General features: G+C 39.4%; 1 protein-coding gene across 1 annotated transcript in view; it reads left to right on the forward strand.

The window, feature by feature from the left end:
• Positions 1-20514, forward strand: part of PLXDC2 (plexin domain containing 2) — an 804296-nt gene that overhangs the window by 559707 nt on the left and 224075 nt on the right. The window contains exon 5 of the mRNA XM_082259441.1: positions 19787-19909. Within this exon, the coding sequence (XP_082115567.1) occupies positions 19787-19909 (123 nt within the window). The remainder of the gene's footprint in view (positions 1-19786; positions 19910-20514) is intronic.

Genomic DNA, 20514 nt, shown 5'->3' on the forward strand with positions numbered 1-20514 from the left:
ACACTTATAAGGATTTTTTTCACCAAAAATATGTAGCAGAATACATATTGGCCTAAATTGATGAAAATATTTAATTTTTAAAACATTTTTATTGGGTATGTTTATAGCAGAAAGTAAAAAATATTGTTTTTTTTTTTTTTTTCCAAAATTGTGTTCTTTTTTTGTTTATAGCGCAAAAAATAAATACCACCCAAAGAAAACCCTATTTGTGGGGAAAAAAGACATCAATTTTATTTGGGTACAGCGTTGCACAACCGTGCAATTGTCAGTTAAAGAAACGCAGTGCCATATCGCAAAAAATGGCCTGGTCAGGAAGGGGGTAAAATCTTTCTGGAGCTGAAGTGGTTAAACAGCTATGAAGAGAGTGAGGTAAACGTGTGTAGAATTAATGAAAAGCTGTTTTATTTTTGCAAAAGAAGCACATTAATGATATATTGGTACTGGAATTAAGAAAAAAAAAAGGTGAAAAAGGGTGAACTTAGCCTTTAACTGTAGATTCATGTTGAGTCGGTGATCCAGGACTAATGATCTTAATTTTAAACACAAGCAGGTCAGTCATAGACCGGTTGATAAGAACTCACTAAGCAGTCAGGTGATTGGATTTTATCATCTGTGTATTGGATTTTCCTCTTCAGTTGTGATGTGCTAAGAGGAAGAAGAAGCTTATAATGAATGCTTACATAACTTTGCCCTAAGTCTACCACTGTAGCATAGCATAAGATATAGATTTTCCTTCAAGCAAAGTAAGGATGTTGATTGATGGGTGGAGAAGGTCATTCCACATGCTGTTTAGGATACAATGCCTTTTTCTATTAGTAGGAGACCACTAGGCCTGCCACGGGATTCCTTTATGGGGCTCCCCATTGTAGTTTTGAACCAGTTACCTTAACCAGTCTCCTTACTTCACTTGATCTAAAAAGATCTCCTACTATTCTTTAGAGGGCAATACATGCTTCCCAAACTGCAAAGTTTAACTTTAAGTTTAAATATAAAGCATCTAAAAGTGGGTGTTTGGATTCACCCAAACCAAGGTTTGACCTGTATCACACAGTATTGCAGCTACCTACCTAAATATCTTCAAATATTGACCATCAACAAGGCAGCCATTTTTTCCACTCAAATCTTTAACCCTGGAAGTGAACTGTTAAAGAGGACCTCAACAATTCCCCCTAACATTCTGTGAAAGCTTTTGTTAACCTTTTTTTTTACAATAGCTTGTATAAGATCTGGAACGGTTTATTGAACAAGCTCACACAGATTATATACCCCACCAGGTCAGATGAGCCTGATTACATTATCGTATGCAGATGAAATTGTATACAGAAATATAATTAATATAACTAAGAAACAACCAACACAAACAGTATTCCTCTTCCCCCCTAGCAACTAAGAGCTGACAGTATTTTAATTAACATGCTAATTAACTCTGTATTTTAACCAGCATGGGTGACCAGGCTAGCTGGCAACAAGGCTAAAAGAAAGTACATTACACATTATCCTAAGTATAAACACAGAACACCTTATTAAACAGACAATAGCAGGAGACCCCAGTAGCAGACTGACCGGCTCCTACCTACAATAGTCTATGAGGCAAAGCTCATACAATGTTCCATCATTCGGATACAGTGGAATTAATGTATCATAGATTTCTTCAGGGATATTGTGAATAAATATTACTGTCCCATTTGATTTAACCATAACCATATTCCCATTAAGTAGTTGTCTATCATTTTCTCAGTCTCTCTGTGCCCCTAATAGACACAGGGGTGACTAACATTTAAGAGGGACCTGGGGAGCTGAGACTGGGATTTCCCAACCTCTCTAAGGTAAGCTGGGTTCCATGGGCCCCCCAACCAAAGTGACTCCCGTCACAGTGGTCAGTGAAAAGAACGCTCCCCCTTACAGGTGGTCAGAATGTCACCTCTAAACATAATACTACATATACACATTGAGAATGAGCATAAGTACTCCCCTTATTATTGACATACGTGTGTTTGAAGAACTTTTTAGAATGTGCACAAAGATCTTTGTACATGACCCAGAACTGTCCTCTTGTTTGCCTATTGGCAATGATTGGATGGATCCAGTATAAACGCTTTCTCCTCATCCTTCTCTTATGTTCTTCCTCTTCCTCATCAATTAATACAGCGAGAGAGATGACTGCTGCTGCTGCTACATAGCATCCTGCCCTTGCTAAGCACAAACAGGTAAATAAGAAAGTAAAAAGGAAATAAATCTCAGCCTAGAAGGAAAAGGGAATATGCCACACACTCTGTATTGCTTTAAATGGACATAGCCAAAGATGCAGAATAAATTGCCAGAAGTCACATTAAAGTCGCAACAAAACTGCATCAAGTGGCAACTAAATTGCAGGAAGTCATAACGAGATAGCACATCAAAGTTACACTCAAATTGCACCAAATCCTATGACTTTGAAGTCTCACCAGTGTTAATTAGTGCTTAAAGACAGCAAAAAAGATCATCAAGGTCATGTTGCTGCCTCTGTTAATTGGCGCTGGACCCAAAACTATGTAGGCACTATCAGATCGGAGGAAAGTCAGCCACAGCTCAAGATACCCTAGTAAACTTTGGAGAAACCCTAGGGTTCCATGGAACCCGGGCTGAAAATAACTGTTCTATAATGTCAATGTAATTAAAGAAAGACAAAACAAAAGTCTCGTTAGGATCTGACTTTTGGAAAAGGATTATATGGCCGATTACCAGTGATATGCATTTATCTGTAATGTGTTTGGTCCTATAGGGCTGAATATATTTTTTTTTTTTTAGTTTTAGCTTTGAACTTGCCATGTAGACACCTTAAAATAAAATGACTAATACTGCAGATGTTTTTAAATCAGGTAAAGGCCATCATTTATCTGATTTAATCTAGTAAGTGGATCAGACTTAATACTTTGTGGATTTATCAAAATATTATGCCTCGGTTATTTCCTTTATGATTTAGCTGAATAATCCATAGTTAATACATCCGCATGCTGGCCCCTGACAGCAGTCTGCTTCCTTCTCCTCCGCTTAGCTCTATTGCATGGCAGAGCCTCTGACTCTCAGAAGAGAAGCAGTGAATACCATTGCTGTTAGTGCAAATGTTGCCCAGAGAAGACTTAATTGCTTCTGGAAATCCTTAAAACATGATATGTCAAGGATATCTTAGACCACAGCTGGGAAATCATATACTGGAAGAACCAGGATAGCATAAGCAAAGAAGAGCTCTTGTATGCTAATGGAAACAGACACTGTGCGATATTGCCGACAACTTAATAACGAGCTGGTTAAACACACGGAAATATCCGAGTGCATGTTTAGATCAAGATGTTCTCTCTCTGATATTTTATTGCTATACTTCACTGCCAAATGTTGTGCAAATAGAATTCAACCTTGACAGATATTTTTCATTGTCAGTGTCAACATTTAATAGTTTATATTAGAATGAATATTTACCAAAATGTGGAATCAGAACTACAAAACCCTGTATAATTTAGACGTCCTGTAGTTCGAAAAATGAGACCAGGGATAATTTTATTGGAATTAGGGGATATACTTTTATTCTTTGTCCTGGAGGAGTGATCTATTAACCTGGATATGTGCCTGTAATATACAAGTTTTAGAGTACTGGGGTCATGGAATTTAGTCACACCAATATGCTGTATGAGCGCTTTTGACAGCTTAACAATGGTGGTCAATAGCTGGTGGTAAGAGGCTGTAAGTTCTTGTTGGAGGAGGAGGAAATTTCTTTTGGCACCACTTTATAACCTCTGAGCCCACTCACAAGGTGCTTTCAACTGGATTTTTTATTGTACCTTTTTCAAGGATTTGCTTGGAGGACTTTTCTGTTATCTATATGCAGTATATGTGGTTTTGTTTTAGTCTAACTGAAAGCGCTGCTCTTTTATTAAAAGTATTTCATTATTTGTTGCCTGCAAATTTTGTTAGCTTCTTATGTTTTTTTTTGTACCTAAGCACAAGATTAACTTATTAATTAATAAGAGTTTTGGGGGGGGGAGCTAAAATGAGGCGAGGTAGTCATTGTGTGTTGGGAGGTGTCTCATTCTCCTGTTGAGCAACATGAGCTAGTTCACAGATAATAAGCTGAGGTGTCCTCAGGTGCAGTGGTTTATGAATTGGGGGGGGGGGGGATGAGGAAAGTACGGGTCAAGCCTAGTAGTGTGCGCTGTGTATATTAAGTAATTATGTGATTCAGTGGGTTGCTCGAACTGTGGTATAATCGAGTAAATTCCGCAGTTATTGTGTAATGAGCCCAACATGCCCACTTTTTGTTACATTTTGTAGGAGTGTCTTTCGCAATGTGTATTAGTTCTTCCATTTCAGCAATCTTAAGAATGCGTCTCAACCATACCCTGATTGTTGGGGGTTGTGGAGTGTTCCAGTGCACCAGTATGCATTGTCTGGCCGCATTCACCATGTGCATTGCCAAAGATTTTAGATAGGAGTTATTTGTAGTAGGGGAGTGATGAAGGAGGAGCTGAGCTGGTTTATTAATCAGATTTAAATAAATTGCCACAGTTTTGAAAGTGTCTTTATAATATTATTTATGATAATAAGGATAAGATCATGTTTTTTTTTAAGTTTATGTTGTATAATTCTAATGGAGTAAATTAAAGATGCACATTTGATTATTCACTATATGAATATTTAAATATTTGTCTATGTAGAAGCATTTTCTTTGATTTTCCACACTCATTTATAACAGATATCACTATCCATTCCCTGTTCGTCTATGCTTATTTGCATAGTTCTCTCTGCTTGACACAACAAAGAAAGCTCTGTGATTGGAGGAGAGCTGCTCATGTGACTTTGAAAGGGGTCGTCTCTGTGTTTTTTATAAATTCCCATTCATTTAACCCCAATCCACCAACTTCAAGCTCCTGAAATGTAAAGGTATCACAGTGGTGTCGCCATACCACTATTTTTTAATCCAGCTCCCTTTGTATGCATTTATAATGGAGAGCATTTAACGCTAGCCATTTTCCGCTATTCTCTGCTGGCCTCATGCACTTAGGCTGCATTCACACCTGAGCGTAGTGTCTGCGAGTGTTTTTCCTGCGGTTTTTTTTGCTCGTTTTTATGTGCAATTTCGGAACATTGTTATGCTTTTATACAGCTTTTTTGAGCTTTGCTGTTAATGTATTAGCCAAAGAGAAAACTATCATTTGTTGCATCATTTGTTGCTAGGCATTTCAGCTTTTATAGCTTTTCCATTAGCTTTTATTTCTTTTTCTTCTTATTATTTATTTATGTATTTTTTTTTTCTTTAGGGTACGGGATTAGAGTTAAAGTTAGATTAGGGTTAGGATTTTGGGTTAGGAGTTAGGCTTAGGAGTTAGGGTGTCCCTTTCCTTGGTTGGGGCTGGGTTGATGAGAGAGCTTCCCTTGCGGCTCTGGTCCGAGCACCCCTGAATGTGGTGACAGGGGTACAAGGCTCGTACGGGTGACGGCAGCTTAATAGCAAGTGACTGGCACAGTCAGGGACATAGTCAAGGTGAGCCAGGGTCATCCATGGTAAGACAACAGAGTGGTCAGGAGACGCCTACGTGTCAGTGCACACTGGATTTTAGCCTGAGCTCCTCTGTGTGCTGGTACACATGCGCAAGCATTAGCTGCATGGGAATGAGCACTAGCTGCAGAAGAATTAGCATCAGTTGCAGAAAAATTAGCATTAAGTGGAGAAGAATTTGCATTAGCTGTATGAGAATTAGTATTAGCTGAACTAGCTTCCTGACATACAGGAAGCTACTACTACTACTACTACTAATAATAATAATAAAATAATAATCTCTCTCCCTTGGGCTCTCCGTGGGGGAACTCCCCAAACTCTCAGCCCCCCAGATGGAACTCTGACCACAGACCATTCTTACCGGACCACTGCCCCATATTTATATGTCACAAGATTAGTGGGCTGGACCCAGAGAAGAACCCTCCAAAAGACCAAACAACCGGGAAAGGCATTAACTCTTTTCCTTACGGCTAGGACAGCACCTATTTTACTATTTCAACCTGCTTACATGTAGCTGAACACTGCCATCTTCAGCCTACAGTGGCAATTATATACTGATGGTACTGCAGTATAAAAATAATACAAAAAAAATAATTATTGAAAAAAAAAATAGCTTATCGGTCTGTCTATATAAATGAATTAATAGAAAAAGTGGGTCTGTATTAAAACAGTTTAATAAGTATAAGCTGTATATGTGCATTAAAGATGTAAAAATTATTTAGGGAAAAATTGATTGGGTTGCTGATGTTGCTAAACATGGACATCTAGGCACCAATGGCATCTAGTTATGAAAAGTTTTACCACTTCAGGACGGCCCTACGTACATATTAAACAGGCAAAAAATTTGGGGGAGCATACCCATGTATTTCCAAAGCTGCTGCAGCTATGAACCAAAAGACATGTATATTAAAAAAGAATAGTGCGCAAATGCAAAGGAAATTACTACCAAATCTGAAGAGAGTTCATAAATAAAAATGGGCGTTTGGTCCCACCATATGGCCATATCGTGCTCAAGCCCACTACTGCGTCAAAGTACCCCATTATCAGTGGGTCCTACACTATCCATGAAAAAGAGATGAATCCAGCCTTTCTAACCCATGGAGATAATACTCCTTGCTGGGAAAAATGTGCAAATGCACTACAGGGGACTCCTCCTATATCCACTTGATGGTGGACACTGATTGAGTACAGGTGTGTGTGGGGGGTGGGGAGGGCTGCTCAACCTCGATAGTCTGGTCAGACCAAATACATAATAAACAGGCAAAAAATTTGGGGGAGCATACCCATGTATTTCCAAAGCTGCTGCAGCTATGAACCAAAAGACATATATATTAAAAAAGAATAGCGCGCAAATGCAAAGGAAATTACTACCAAATCTGAAGAGAGTTCATAAATAAAAATGGGGGTTTGGTCCCACCATATGGCCATATCGTGCTCAAGCCCACTACTGCGTCAAAGTACATATACTGCGTCAAGTTTAGAGCAAAATCACGTCTTCTTGGTCCGGGACGCACGGGCGCACCGCGGGCGAACTGCTCCCGCCGTGATTTGACACAGCCGGAGCCATTCAGCAGGTCCGGTGGTCTCCATGTCCACCGGGACCTGGCGATCATTCCCGAGGCAGACAGAACGGCGGTCTTCCTATGCAAACAAGGCAGATCACCGTTCTGTGACAGGAGAAGACAGAGATCTTATGTTTCTGCATAGCAGGAACACAGATCTTTGTCTTCTTACAGTACAAACACCCCCCACAGTTAGAAAGCACCCCCAGGAAACACATTTAGCCCTTTGATTGTCCCTTATGTTAAACCTTCTCTGTCAGTGTCATTAGTACAGTTACAGTGAATATTATTTAGCACTGATCACTCTATTACTGTCAACAAAAAAGTGCCCCAATGTCGCAGTCCCGCTATAAGTTGCTGATCGCCGCCATTACTAGTAAAACAAAACAAAATAATTAAAAAATTCCATAAAAATATCCCATAGTATGTAGACGCTATATCTGTTGCGCAAAACAATCAATATATCAAAAATATGTAGTAGAAAACATATTGGCCTAAACTGATAAAGAAATTTGAATTTTTACTTTTTTTTTTTTATTGGGTATGTTTTTATAATTTATATATTTTTTTTTCAAAATTGCCTGTCTTTTTTTGTTTATAGCGCAAAAAATAAAAACTGCACTGGCGATCAAATACCACCAAAAGAAAGCTGTATTTGTGGGGAAAAGGACATACATTTTATTTGGGTACAGCGTTGCACGACTGCGCAAGTAACACAGTGCCGTAACACAAAATATGGCCTGATCATGAAGGGGGGTAAACCTTCCAGAGCTGAAGTAGGTAATCTAAGAGGTATATTCAAATAGTTAGGTACTTGCCAGCAAACCCCATCAGACAGGATCCTCTTGTTATCCTGTGTGTGAGGTCGTAGGTAGTTCACGATTCAGTGATTTGACTTATTTGGTTAAGCAATGCAGACATCAATATTGATATGTAACCAACATAAATTAAAATATTAAAAATATTTTAAAGAAAAAAGAATCTCTAAAATCTATTAGGTTGACCATCTTTTTATGGTGTGATATATTTCCAAAAATAATTAGTCTCTGGAACATCAAGGAGTGGCCATACAGCGCCAAGAATCATGTATGTGAAACTACTGAGCATGCAAAGGTTAACTGGGGAGAGACATGGAGAAAACGGAGCAGACTTTTCACTTTGTGTACTTCGTGTCAGTTGGGATAGCAGCAAGTCTTGGTGGTTACCAGTTCCAGCAAAGACAGGCAGATTTCTCACCACCTGTTCTCAGGAGCAACCTGCCGAGCGTTGGCGGTTGAGGCCTGGCCCCGTGGTGACCTCCACTAGCAGTAGCAGACAGAAGATGAGATGGGATTGAAGAAGCCTTGTTGTTTGGCTAAGCTCTGCTGAACAGAATAGTTCGAATTTGTCTAACCATCATCAAGAAGATATCCTGCGGAGAATAAAATCTAATTTTCTATAAAAAAAAAAGCACTTAGAAGGAAGAAAAACAAGATCACAGGTTTTTATGAATATACCGATGCCTAGTAACCCACTCATTGTATTGCCAATCATGAGAAAACCTAACAAAGAGACACAGAGCTGTATTATAATATAGATTAGCATCTCCTGTGAAGCGATTGGAAATAAGATGCTTTTATTTCCCACACATCAGCCTTCAGCCCGGTAATTAAAAGGCACATATGGTAAAAGTCAATATGATCTCCAGGAAGGAAATGTATTGCCTGTCAGAGGCAGGATACTGAAGTAAAGAAAGATGCTTAGACAGTAAGCAGGATAAATTGCTCAATTCACAGAGAACAGATGAGAATCTGGAACAATGCAGATAGTATGGAGGTCCAACAGCTTCTCTGCTATGCCTTTAGATTTAACATATTCCTATACCTGACCTCAGTATAAAGAATCTGCTTTATGGCAGAGGAATGGCAAATGACTATGAGCTTCACTTTAGACTAGAGCAGTGTTCTCCACATTGATCAGGAATGGTGGAGCAAGATGAAGGTTCAGATGGGTCCATAGTATTGTCTATCAGTGGCGGCCCGTCCACTGGGGGCGCAGGGGCGCCGCCCCCACATCCATGCGTCCGTCCCCCTAATCTACATACAGGGCACCGGACTCATGGATTCCAATGGGGTTTTTTTTTAAGCACGTGATTAGAGCCAGAGGCTCTAATAGGCTTAAAAAAAGGGTGGGCTCGGGGCGCAGAGCACTGCGCCCTGAGCTCGCCCGGTTGTGTGACAATAGCAAATGAATATTTGCTATTGTCACATGGATCCTCCTCCTGGCCAATCAGGAAGCTGGTTCTGAGACCGTTTCCCGATTGGCCGAAAGGAGAAGCCATGCCATTGGCCAAGGAGGAGGGAGGAGACAGGAGACGCAGAAGATTGTGGGGGGGGGTATGACGGGTATGGTGTGCGGGCTGGTGTGCTCCTCAGCCAATGGAGCACCTAGCGTCTATTGGATTGGTGTTTTTTTTGTTGTTTTTTATTACAGACGCCTATAAAAAAGGCTGTTTATACTTATCTCCCTGACTCATATTATTCTTTTATCTAAGGCTGCTGAAAGCTCTTCAACAACTTGGTCTACAGCTGCTTGTTGGTAGGTGCAGCGTGGGGTGGCAGGCAGGAAGCAGGAATATATTGTAACAGAAGTCTAGCAATACACAACAGGCCCCATGGGAAGCCAATACACTCACAGGATGTAACTGTGATGTGTTAGTAGTTCAGGAATGTCAAATTCAAATGCATTGTGGGCCGCATTAGCATTACGGTTGCCCTCAAAGGGCTGGTTGTATCTGTAAGACTAGATGTCCAGAGCCCTCCACCCCGAAAAAATCAGAAAGCAAGAGCCCCCCCCCCACCTTCTTTTATATCACAGTGCATCCCCCCTTACCCTGTGCTGCTGCCAGGAAGAACCTGGGGGTGGAGCTGGGAAGCAGAAAGGGCAGGGTCTGGAGGAGGGCCAGAAGAGAGCTGGAGTCACCTTCCAGAGTCTCTGTTGAGACAGGGGAGGCAGAGACAAGAGAGGCGCAAGATCTGTCAGAGGAGTTCTGTCCTCCCCTCTGCTGCCGACTGCTTAGACAAGATGGAGGTGGAGACGAGGGGGGTTTTACAGCTGCAGGAGAGGTGCAAGGGCCAAATGAAATAGCCCGGTGGCCCAGATTTGGCCCACAGGCCTTGTGTTTGACACATGTGCAGAAGATGAAAGTATCAGGGAAGCTGACAGTCTGTCTTGAGGGGTGGAATTCGACCTGGATGGTTCGTGCCCAAATGGGGAGATTTCCAGGAAGGATGGTGTGTCCCTGCACTTTCCCTACTCTTTCGGAAACCTCTCCCTGGTGTTAAACACTGTCCCTGACAGATGGGAAACCAAGGTCCAATGATAGTGTCATGTTCATGGCGGATTCTTCATAATGCAGGTTCTGTTTGTAAGAGTAGGACACCTTTGTCATGAGTTTGTGGGCAGTACAGAAATATGGAGAACTGTAATTGAATTTTCAAGTGAGTTAACTTCCTGTCCAGCCAAACATTAAATACCAGTTTGGGGGGTATTTGTCTTTAAATAGAGATACGAAATATAAAATTATAAAATAGAGATGTGAAAAGCTAGTTGTAGAGGGGGGTCCAACCTCCTGCATCCATTAAAATGTCAGTGTTGTCTGTACTTGAGTGATTTGCAAATTAACATAGCAAATAAAATGATATTCCCAATCATTTGTCTTATTATGTTCAGCTTAAATGACCTTTTTTTGCAAATGGAAGTAAATACAGCTGAAATGTCCAATGGATTGTCATTTAATTAGTTAAAATCCATTTTAAGGGTACAACCCATAAAATCCTCTATAAATTATACTTTCAATCAATGTGATGTGTCAGTGTTACCGAGGACTAAATATTATGTAAAGAGCAGGCGTTGAGCATTCATTTCACCCTTTTATCCCATTTAATACAAAAATAGCGAGGGTGTTTCTCTGTGCTGCAGCCTGTTATAAATCTTTGTTCAAAATTATATTTCAATTACTTTGTACTTCATGCAGCCATAACAAATACATTTGCAAATTGCATTAAAAGTTAGCAAACTGTACCCCGCACTGAATTATTAAGGGGAATGTTAAAGACTCTTTTAATCAGCTCCTTCATGAAATTAAGTAATGGCTGCAATTAGTAGAGCTGTTAGCCTGTTAAACAATGGGAGGTTGGGAATCCTCATATTATTTAGAAAAAAAACAATATGAGCTATATTAAATAGGTCATTCACATTTTTTTATTTAACATTTGTAAAGGGAAAGCCTCAATAAAAATCAGGCAGACAATTCAGTTGTTCAGGGACTGTGACCAGTAATTGTGCTTGTAGATGTTGGGTATGCTGGTCAAGGGTCCCAACATCCAAACTATATAGCTATGGATAATGTTGGAAGCCTAATGGGCAATGCTAAAATCTGCGACCCCTTCAGGGGCAGTGATAACCAGCATGGGCTTTAAGGTAAGCAAACCTTTTCGGCCCCAGAGCTCACAGTCTTGGGCTCCATCTACCATTGATTTTGTCCATAATAACTGATTCACATCTACACAATAAGATAAAGCAAAAATTAAAAATCCCACCAACTAAGCTTTAGCGATTACAAATAGGCTGAATAACTTGCATCAAGAAATATTCTCAGCACAATGCAGACTTATGCTTAGCATAACGCTGCACAGAACACCTCATGATAGGGGGAAAGCTTGGTCACATGACTTTGCCAGGTCATGTGACTGGGATTTCTTTATCCCAGCACCTTTTTCCCCATTTATTAAAATGTATTAGAATAATTGGGGGTTTGCTTGCTTTAATATCTCAAAGCAAGTGAATAGGATTGCCCATTTTGAAGCACATACAGTAGCTGTACTTGATACATGTGGCAAAAGATTTGTTTTCTTTAAAAAGCTGTATTATAGTCATGTTAACCACTTAAGCCCCGGAGGATTTGGCTGCTAAAGGACCAGGGGTTTTTTTGCGATTTTTTACTGCGTGACTTTAACGGACAATTGCGCGGTCGTGCGACGCTGTACCTAAACGAATTTGACGTCCTTTTTTTCCCACAAACAGAGCTTTCTTTTGGTGGTATTTGATCACCTGTGCGATTTTTTGATCACGCGCTATAAACAAAAAAAGAGCGTAAATTTTGCAAAAATAACAATATTTTTCAAATTTTTTTATATGAAATTCCCCAAAAAAAAAAGTAAAAATCAAAATTTTTTAACATTTTTCGGGCCAATTTGTTTTATGCTACCTATGTTTGGTAAAAAAAAATCGCAAAAAGCGTATTTTGATTGGTTTGCGCAAAAGTTATCGCGTTTACTAACAAAGGGAAAGATTTTTGTCATTTTTGGTGTTTTTTTTTTTAACGCGTAATGGCGGCGATCTGCGATTTTTTTTTCGGTACTGCGACATTGCGGCGGACAGATCGGACCCTTGACTGACATTTTTGACACTTTTGGGGTTACCAGTGACATTACTGCAGTAATCAGTGCTATACATATGCACTGTTACTGCAAAAATGACACTGGCAGGGAAGGGGTTAACTTTATTGGACAGGGAGGGGTTAAGTGTGTCCTAGGGGCGTGATTCTAGCTGTGTAGGGACATTCCTATTGGTGTAAAAGCAAAGATCAACCGTTCTACATAGTAGAACGGACAGATCTTCACTTTTACACAGGGAGAACTGACAGGCAGCTTGTTTACACAAGCTGCTCTGTCTTTCTCCCTTCACAGGAGCGATCGCAGTGTGACTGGCGGACATCGAGTCCGCCGGTCACACGCACTGACTTGCCTGTGAACGAGCCGCGGCGGGCGCGCGCCTCGGCGGGCGCGCGCCCGCCCGCGATAGGCTCGCAAGTCAGTGACAGGCGAGTGACGTACCGATACGTCACTCTGCCTGGCCGGGGCTGACCGCCGCAGTATATAGTCGTGCGGCGGTCGGCAACCGGTTAAAGATATACCACTGATTTAGAAATTGGCATCTAAGTGTCACTTAAGTTGGCCATAGACAGAAAGAATTTTGTTCAAAATGTTTCAAATTTTCCTAATGGTTAGTGGAGTCAAATCCATGTCAGCTTTCCATAATAGTGGCAAAAAAGTTCAAAGGAGCAGGATAGAGAATTCTTCAGGGGATTTTGTACAAAATTAGTTGACACAATGATAGCAGGAAAGAATGTTCTGACAACAATGAAAATTCGAATGTAAATCCAACAGTGGCCAGGTTTACTTGGCCACTTGTTTACTTGTAGTACAGTCCTTAAGGACCTCCAACAATCCTAAACTTCTACAAGCAACAAAACAAAAAAAGTACTTGCCCACCCCACAAATATAAAATGAGGCATTGCCTTGGGGGTAGATATATGTCCATTTTTTTTTTCAATCTAATTTTTTGTAGGTCCTCCGTGGACAGCCCAGAACAGCTGTATGATGTCTCCAGCAACATTTTTGGAGAGGACAAATAAGGAGGAAGATAGTGCGTGATGACGTGAACCTTCCTTTTATCAGAGATTATGTTGTCTGGGGGGCAGGCTAGAGGCGAGCCATCATGCATTAGGTGTGTATATATATATATATATATATATATATATATATATATATATATATATATAATAGAAATATATATATACACCTAATGCATGATGGCTCGCCTCTAGCCTGCCCCCCAGACAACATAATACAAGAAATATATATATATATATATATATATATATATATATATATATATATATATATATATATAGTGTACCACAATAATATTGACTCATGGTGTTTAGAAACTACTGCTACTAACGTCTATACAGCACCACCACAGGACTGGGGGATAAAAGCACAAAGAAAACCCACCAATGTCCATATGTAATTATAGTATGTTGACACCCATACGCTTGTTATAGTGCCATCTAGAGAAAAAAAAATCAAATCTAAAAAAAATAATATTATTCAATAATAAAAACATTTAACAATTCCCCAAAAGTAGAAAAAAAACAGAAGCACATTAAAAAATAAAAATAAATATATATATATATATATATATATATATATATATATATATATTAACAACCCTGGGAATGCCATTTACATACATAATGATATACCTAATTAAAAAAAAGGGGGTATTATACATAGTATAATTGTCTGTTATTAATCAAATGCTTCCAAAAATATATACCTAATGGTTATTTAAAAAACTATCTTCATTCCAGTCAACAATATGACTGACAGGGATGTAGGTTATCAAATTAAATATCCACCGTGTCTGTAATCTAGAGATGGCTCTTCTGATATGACTGCCCCTCCAATGTGGAATATAGTTCTCTAATGCCACAAAAAGCACACCATCTGGATTTTTTTATGGTATTTCACATAATAATTTGGATAGGTTGTGGCCTTTGAAACCACATTTAATATTGTCTATATGATCTGGGAGACGCACAGTGTGTCCCACACATACGCATAGTGTGTCCCACGTATTGTTTGCCACATGGACATTGGTTCATTTTGATGTGCATGTCAAAAAAGAATCTATATAATAAGATTGCCCCGTCTGATACTATTGAAAAGAAGACCAACATCTTCCTTTAAAGGTATTGGTCTGACAAACATTAAATTTGTAGCATGGGAAGAAACCTTTTATGGAATGAAAAAAAAATACATTTTTGGGTGGGTCTATGATGTTGGGAGCCATTGTATGTTGGAGTGCTGGTGCTCCCCTATACACCACTACTGATTCACCTGGAGGTAATGGGCCTATAACTCTGTCACTCTTTAAAACAGCCCAGTGTTTTTAAAAAAAAAATGATGGCAAAAATGTGATTAGAAAAATGTGTGATCATAGACCAACTAAACCTACAAGTTTCTACATTGTCCCTCGAAGGACAGACTTTCTCTGCCCATCTCACTAACTTGACTGAGTTTTTTTTAGTTTATGTGTATTTACTTGTTCTCCTGCAGTAATTAATTTTCAGAACACTATGCCCTTAAGCCCCGTACACACGCGTCGAAAATTGGCACGGAATTTTCGGCCAATGTCCGATCTGCCGATTTTCGGCTTGTTAGTATGATGCTTCCGACAACCAACTCCGACTTTTCGGCCGAAAAAAATCTGGTGTGCAGACTATAAAATTTTTGTTGGCCGTCAACACAACAGCCGATTTTCGTGCAGTCAGTACAGATTTCGACAGGGAAAAATCTGATGAGCAAGACTGGGCATGCTCAGTGAAGAAAAAACACAAAGAAAGCAAACCAACACATGACATCACTTCTGAAGTAGAATTTAGTTGGACGAGAAAATTCGAGTGCAGTGTAGGCACATTCCAACCAACAAAACACCACTCTGGACAAAAGACGGACGATCAGTCAGCCGATAATCGTTGCGTGTGTACGGGGCTTTAGTCTTTCCAGCTGAATTACCTCCAGGGCAATTATATGAATTAGGTGAACTGGATCCTAGTGCGGGAGTGCCTGCAGTTTGAATTTAGGGTTAAATGTTAAGACTAGGATTTATGGAGTGTTTTATTTATGAGGGTTTAAGTTTGAGGGATAATGTGAGATGTTTAAGTTTACTAAACCCGCAACAGTAAAATCAATTTGTATATGCAGTAAACCATGTTTGTTATACTCACTGGGGAACCTAAGGGGTTAATCCTAAGCATTGTGTAACAAGGCTGTTTGATCCCGCCTTCTCCCTTTCTTTCACTGTCCCCAATCCATCTCCTTATAAAACAGGGCTTTTGGAGTCACTCTGCACATGCTCAGTTTGGTGTGTATTGCTAGAGAGGTTTTTTTTTTTCTTGGAAGAGTGCATGTGATCAGCACAGGGCCAATCAGCACTGTCCAGACAGAGGGTCAGGAGTTCTGCAGCCTCATAGGACAGTCAGAGGTGGATGCAACTCCTCCTACAAGCTTTCAACAGACACTGATAGAAGTCACAAGACTGCTATATACTGCTGATGAGAAGTTTATAGCTACTGAAATTATTGCATTTCCGTGTTCTGTGTACTGTGGGAGACCAGATATAGCGAATGAAGGATCCTGGGTTTAGTATCATCCACAGTCATGGAAATCCTGGTGTCTGCACAGTTCTTGACTGTGTCCACAAATGTCTGACACAGATCCGCCTCTGCTGCAGTCTCTCACTGTCTGATTACCTACCAGGTTACAATATTGCAATCTGATTACCAAGGGAGAGGAGACTGAGGAAATGCTCCATCCTGCTTTCAGTAGACTAATGCCATTATCTCAGTCAAAGTCACTGACATGAACTCAAGAAGCCTAATTATAAAAGGAAAAGCTTTCTTTAAAAAAATATACTGTTGCGGTATATAGACATGTCAGGGATTTCTTTATGCAGACTTTTAAAGTTACAAAACGGTCCCAATTAATGATTTCAATTGGTACATAACTGAATTCATTGATGTTTTTTGCCTAGGATTCAGCCCTTGCCCACCGCCTAACTGTAAATGCACACCATGTTTTTGACAGTAAATACCAGGGTTAAGGCTGCAGCTAGATGTCAGAACCCCTCTATAGTTTTATTTTCCCTTAGGCAGCCAGCTTTCAGATAAAAGTGATCTTGGCAGCGGATTAAGCCTGGAACTGATCCGGTGCGGCCAATGGCTAAGCAAGAAGCCAAGTGAGGCTTTATGTCCTTGGAGGACTAAAGCGACCTCCGACGTCACTTCCAGTTCCTGGGCTTAAAGACATGTTACTTGTTGTTACTTGTTATTTTTTTTTTTTTTTTAACGTAAAAGTGTAAAAAAAAAAAAAAATAAACAATTTTCTTTTGCTTTTAAGGCTAAATGAGAGATCTGGGGTCTTTTTTACCCCAGATCTCTCAACCATAGGACCTGGCATGCCTATTTCTATTACAAGGGATGTTTACATTCCTTGTAAAAGTAAAAAAGTGATTAAAAAAATAAATAAATGAAATAAAACAAAGGGACAGTGTAAAAATAAAGCATAAATAAAGGTAAAATAAGTAGGATTTTTTTTTTTTTTAACCACTTTACCACCGGAGGATTTTCCTGCTTTACGTCCAGGCCACTTTTTGCAACTTGGCACTGTGCGAATTTAACTGACAATTGCGCGGTCATGCAACGGCGTACTCAAACAAAATTTTCGTCCTTTTTTTCCCACAAACAGAGCTTCCTTTTGGTGGTATTTGATCACCTCTGCACTTTTAATTTTTTGCGATATTAATAAAAAAAGAGCAAAAATTTTGCGAAAAAATTGACATTTTCTACTTTGACAGTTAAATAATATCCAATATATTAAATTTTTGTCATATATTTAGGCCAAAATGTATTTAGCTACATGTCTCTGACAAAAAAATCCTCAATGAGCGTATTTTTAATCGCTTTAAGACCAGAAGATTTTACCCCATTCCTGACCAGGCTATATTTTGCAATTCCGCACTTCGTTACTTTAACGGACAATTGCGCGGTCGTGCGAAGCTGTACCCAAACTAAATTTATGTCCTTTTTTTCCCCACAAATAGAGCTTTCTTTTGGTGGTATTTGATCACCTCTGCAATTTTTAATTTTTGAAAAAAAGAGCGACAATTTTGAAAAAAAAATATATTTTTTACATACTGATATATAACATTCCCAAAAAAAAATTTAAAAATCAAAATTTTTTAACATTTTAGACCAATTTGTGTTCTGCTACATATTTTTGGTGAAAAAAATCACAATAAGCGTATTTTGATTGGTTAACTACGGGAAAGATTTGTCATTTTTATTGTTTATTTTTTTTTACTAGTAATGGTGGCGATCTGCGATTTTTTTTTTGCGGGACTGTGACATTGCGGCGGACAGATCGGATCCCTAACTGACATTTTTGACACTTTTGGGGGTACCAGTGACATTACTACAGTAATCAGTGCTAAAAATATGCACTGTTACTGTAATAATGACGCTGGCAGAGAAGGGGTTAACTTTATAGGTGATCATGGGGTTAAATGTATGCCTCATGTTTACTGACGTGTGTGGGGGGAGGGGATTGTGTGACACAGACACAGATCGCAGGTTCAGCTATGCTGAATCCTGTAATCTGTGACTGTCACAGAGGAGATCTGCCCGCTTTGTTTACACAAGCAGGCGGATCTCCTCACTCGATCCCCAACGATTGGGGAAGAGCGGCAGTGATCACCGCCTCTCCTCCCCTGGTCCGACTCCCACTGTGTCTGAATACAGCGGGAGCGCGCGTGCCGCCGACAGGGGGTGGAGTCCAGCAACGTAGGTCTACGTCGCTGGACGATAACGAGCCACTTTGCCGCAGTACCAGCTCAGTGAGCAGTCGGCAAGTGGTTAAAGTGCCCTATCCCTCCATGCTCGGGCACAGAATCGAACGTATACGTAAGTCACACCTGAATATGTAAACAGTGTTCAAACTATACATGTGAGGTATCATCACGATCGTTAGAGCGAGTGCAATAATTCCAACATAGGACCTACTCTGTAACTCTAAACATTTTTAAAGCATCGCCTATGGAGTTTTTTAAGTACTGTAGTTTTTCGCCATTCCACGAGTATGCGCAATTTTAAAGCATGACATGTTAGGTATCTATTTACTTGGTGTAACATCATCTTTCACATTAAACAAACAAATTGGGATAATTTAACCACTGCACAAATACAGTGTGACATAAAATATTGCAACCATTGCCATTTTATTCTCTAGAGTCTCTGCTAAAAAAAAAAAAGCATATAATGTTTGGGAATTCTAAGCAAATTTTCTAGCAAAAAAAAATACTGTTTTTTACTTGTAAGCGACAAATATCAGAAAAAGGCCTGGTCTTAAAGTGGTTAAATGAAGATAAGTTTGATGGGCAAATAAATACTTGGTTTAGATTAGTACCAAATGTGTTTTGATCACTAGTAACTCTTTTAGATCACCAATGTGCTAATAGCTAAGCACGCTGGCCTGGAAATTTTCCAAATCTTGGAAGATATAAACATGCTCTCAAACTTCTATATTTTACAACCACACCTGGTGTCAAAGATGGGACAGACTTAGTGCAAGTTAGATCCAAGCTATTGTTACCATTGGCCAAAGTGAACTCACCATTGTGATATACGGAGAACTTAGATTGGTGATAACAATAGCCTGCCTGAAAAGCCAAGCTCCTTCTGTTGTGACAAGGAACAGGAATTTGTCCCTAAGGAGAAGGAAAGAAAAACAACTTCAATTGGGGATCAAACCCTGCAAACCCAAAGAGGAGTCATCTGTTTAGGCAGAAGCTATGTATTTCAATTGTCAGCTACATTTCTCATGACAATCTGCTTCATAGCCATGAACGACTCCAGGGATATTTTAGATTTCCGAGAAGGTAATTGAAGCAGTATAAAATTAAATACAAAAATGCGAATGCGTTGGAATTAATGCAAAGAAAACCAGTTAGCAAACACAGCATAAAAGTAGAGAACGCGTCCTGCAATATGTTGGAACATATGCTTTTTGAGCAATTTCTGGTCTTTTGAGCAGATGTGATTCCCATTGCTTTGCGGTACTCAGACCTCTGTAATTCTACCAAACACATATAAAGTATCCTTAATTGGCAAATTTGTGGCGTATTATAGATCACGCCAGCGATAAGTAAGCTCCTGCAAAGAACACACAAAGCTCGTGTTAGCATTTTCAATTCCCTGCTGTTGAAGTGGATAAAGGAAAAGTGTTCTAATTTGTGTGTCTTTCCTCAGGTTTTATATATACGGGAGAAGTTGTGCATCGGATGCTTACAGCAACTCAATATATTGCTCCCTTGATGGCCAATTTTGATCCGAGCGTGTCCCGGAATTCTACCGTCAGATACTTTGACAACGGTATGTAATGCTGTGTTTTGTGAAATCAGTGCTGAACCTGTGTGCTGGCTTTTATCTTTATATGCCACTAAATCCAAACTTAAGCTGCCCATACACTAGTAGAATATTGTTTAACTTTTTCTTTTTTTTTTTTTTCTGTTTTGAAAACATTTATTACATTTTCTCATGATGAGTTTGGTCAAATAGGTGTTCATTTTCAACCAAAGTGATGAGAAAATTCAAAGGACCAGGGTGGAAATTTTTTTCTCTAACATAGTTACATAGTAAAGTCTCGTACACACGATCAGATTATTGGACAAATATTCTTTAGTATTTTATTGCATGCTCGTCTCATGGAAAGTGAAGAGGTTACTTTCATACGAAAATTCTCCTACGACAGAATTCAACTTCAGAAGTGATGTCTTGTGTTGAATTGTTTTGTATGTATTCTTTAGTTTCCAAGCATGCCTAGTCTTGCTCTTATGATTTTTTTGTGGATGAAAACTGTACTAATTAAACAAAAATTGGAAGTTCATTTACGATAAAATTTTATAGCCTGCACATCCAGTTTTTGTTGTCCCAAAATTCGTAATCGGCTGTCAAAAGCACTATACTAACCACCTGAA

This window comes from Pelophylax lessonae (genome assembly GCF_965119305.1).
Source record: "Pelophylax lessonae genome assembly, chromosome: 5".
Lineage (NCBI taxonomy): Eukaryota > Metazoa > Chordata > Amphibia > Anura > Ranidae > Pelophylax > Pelophylax lessonae.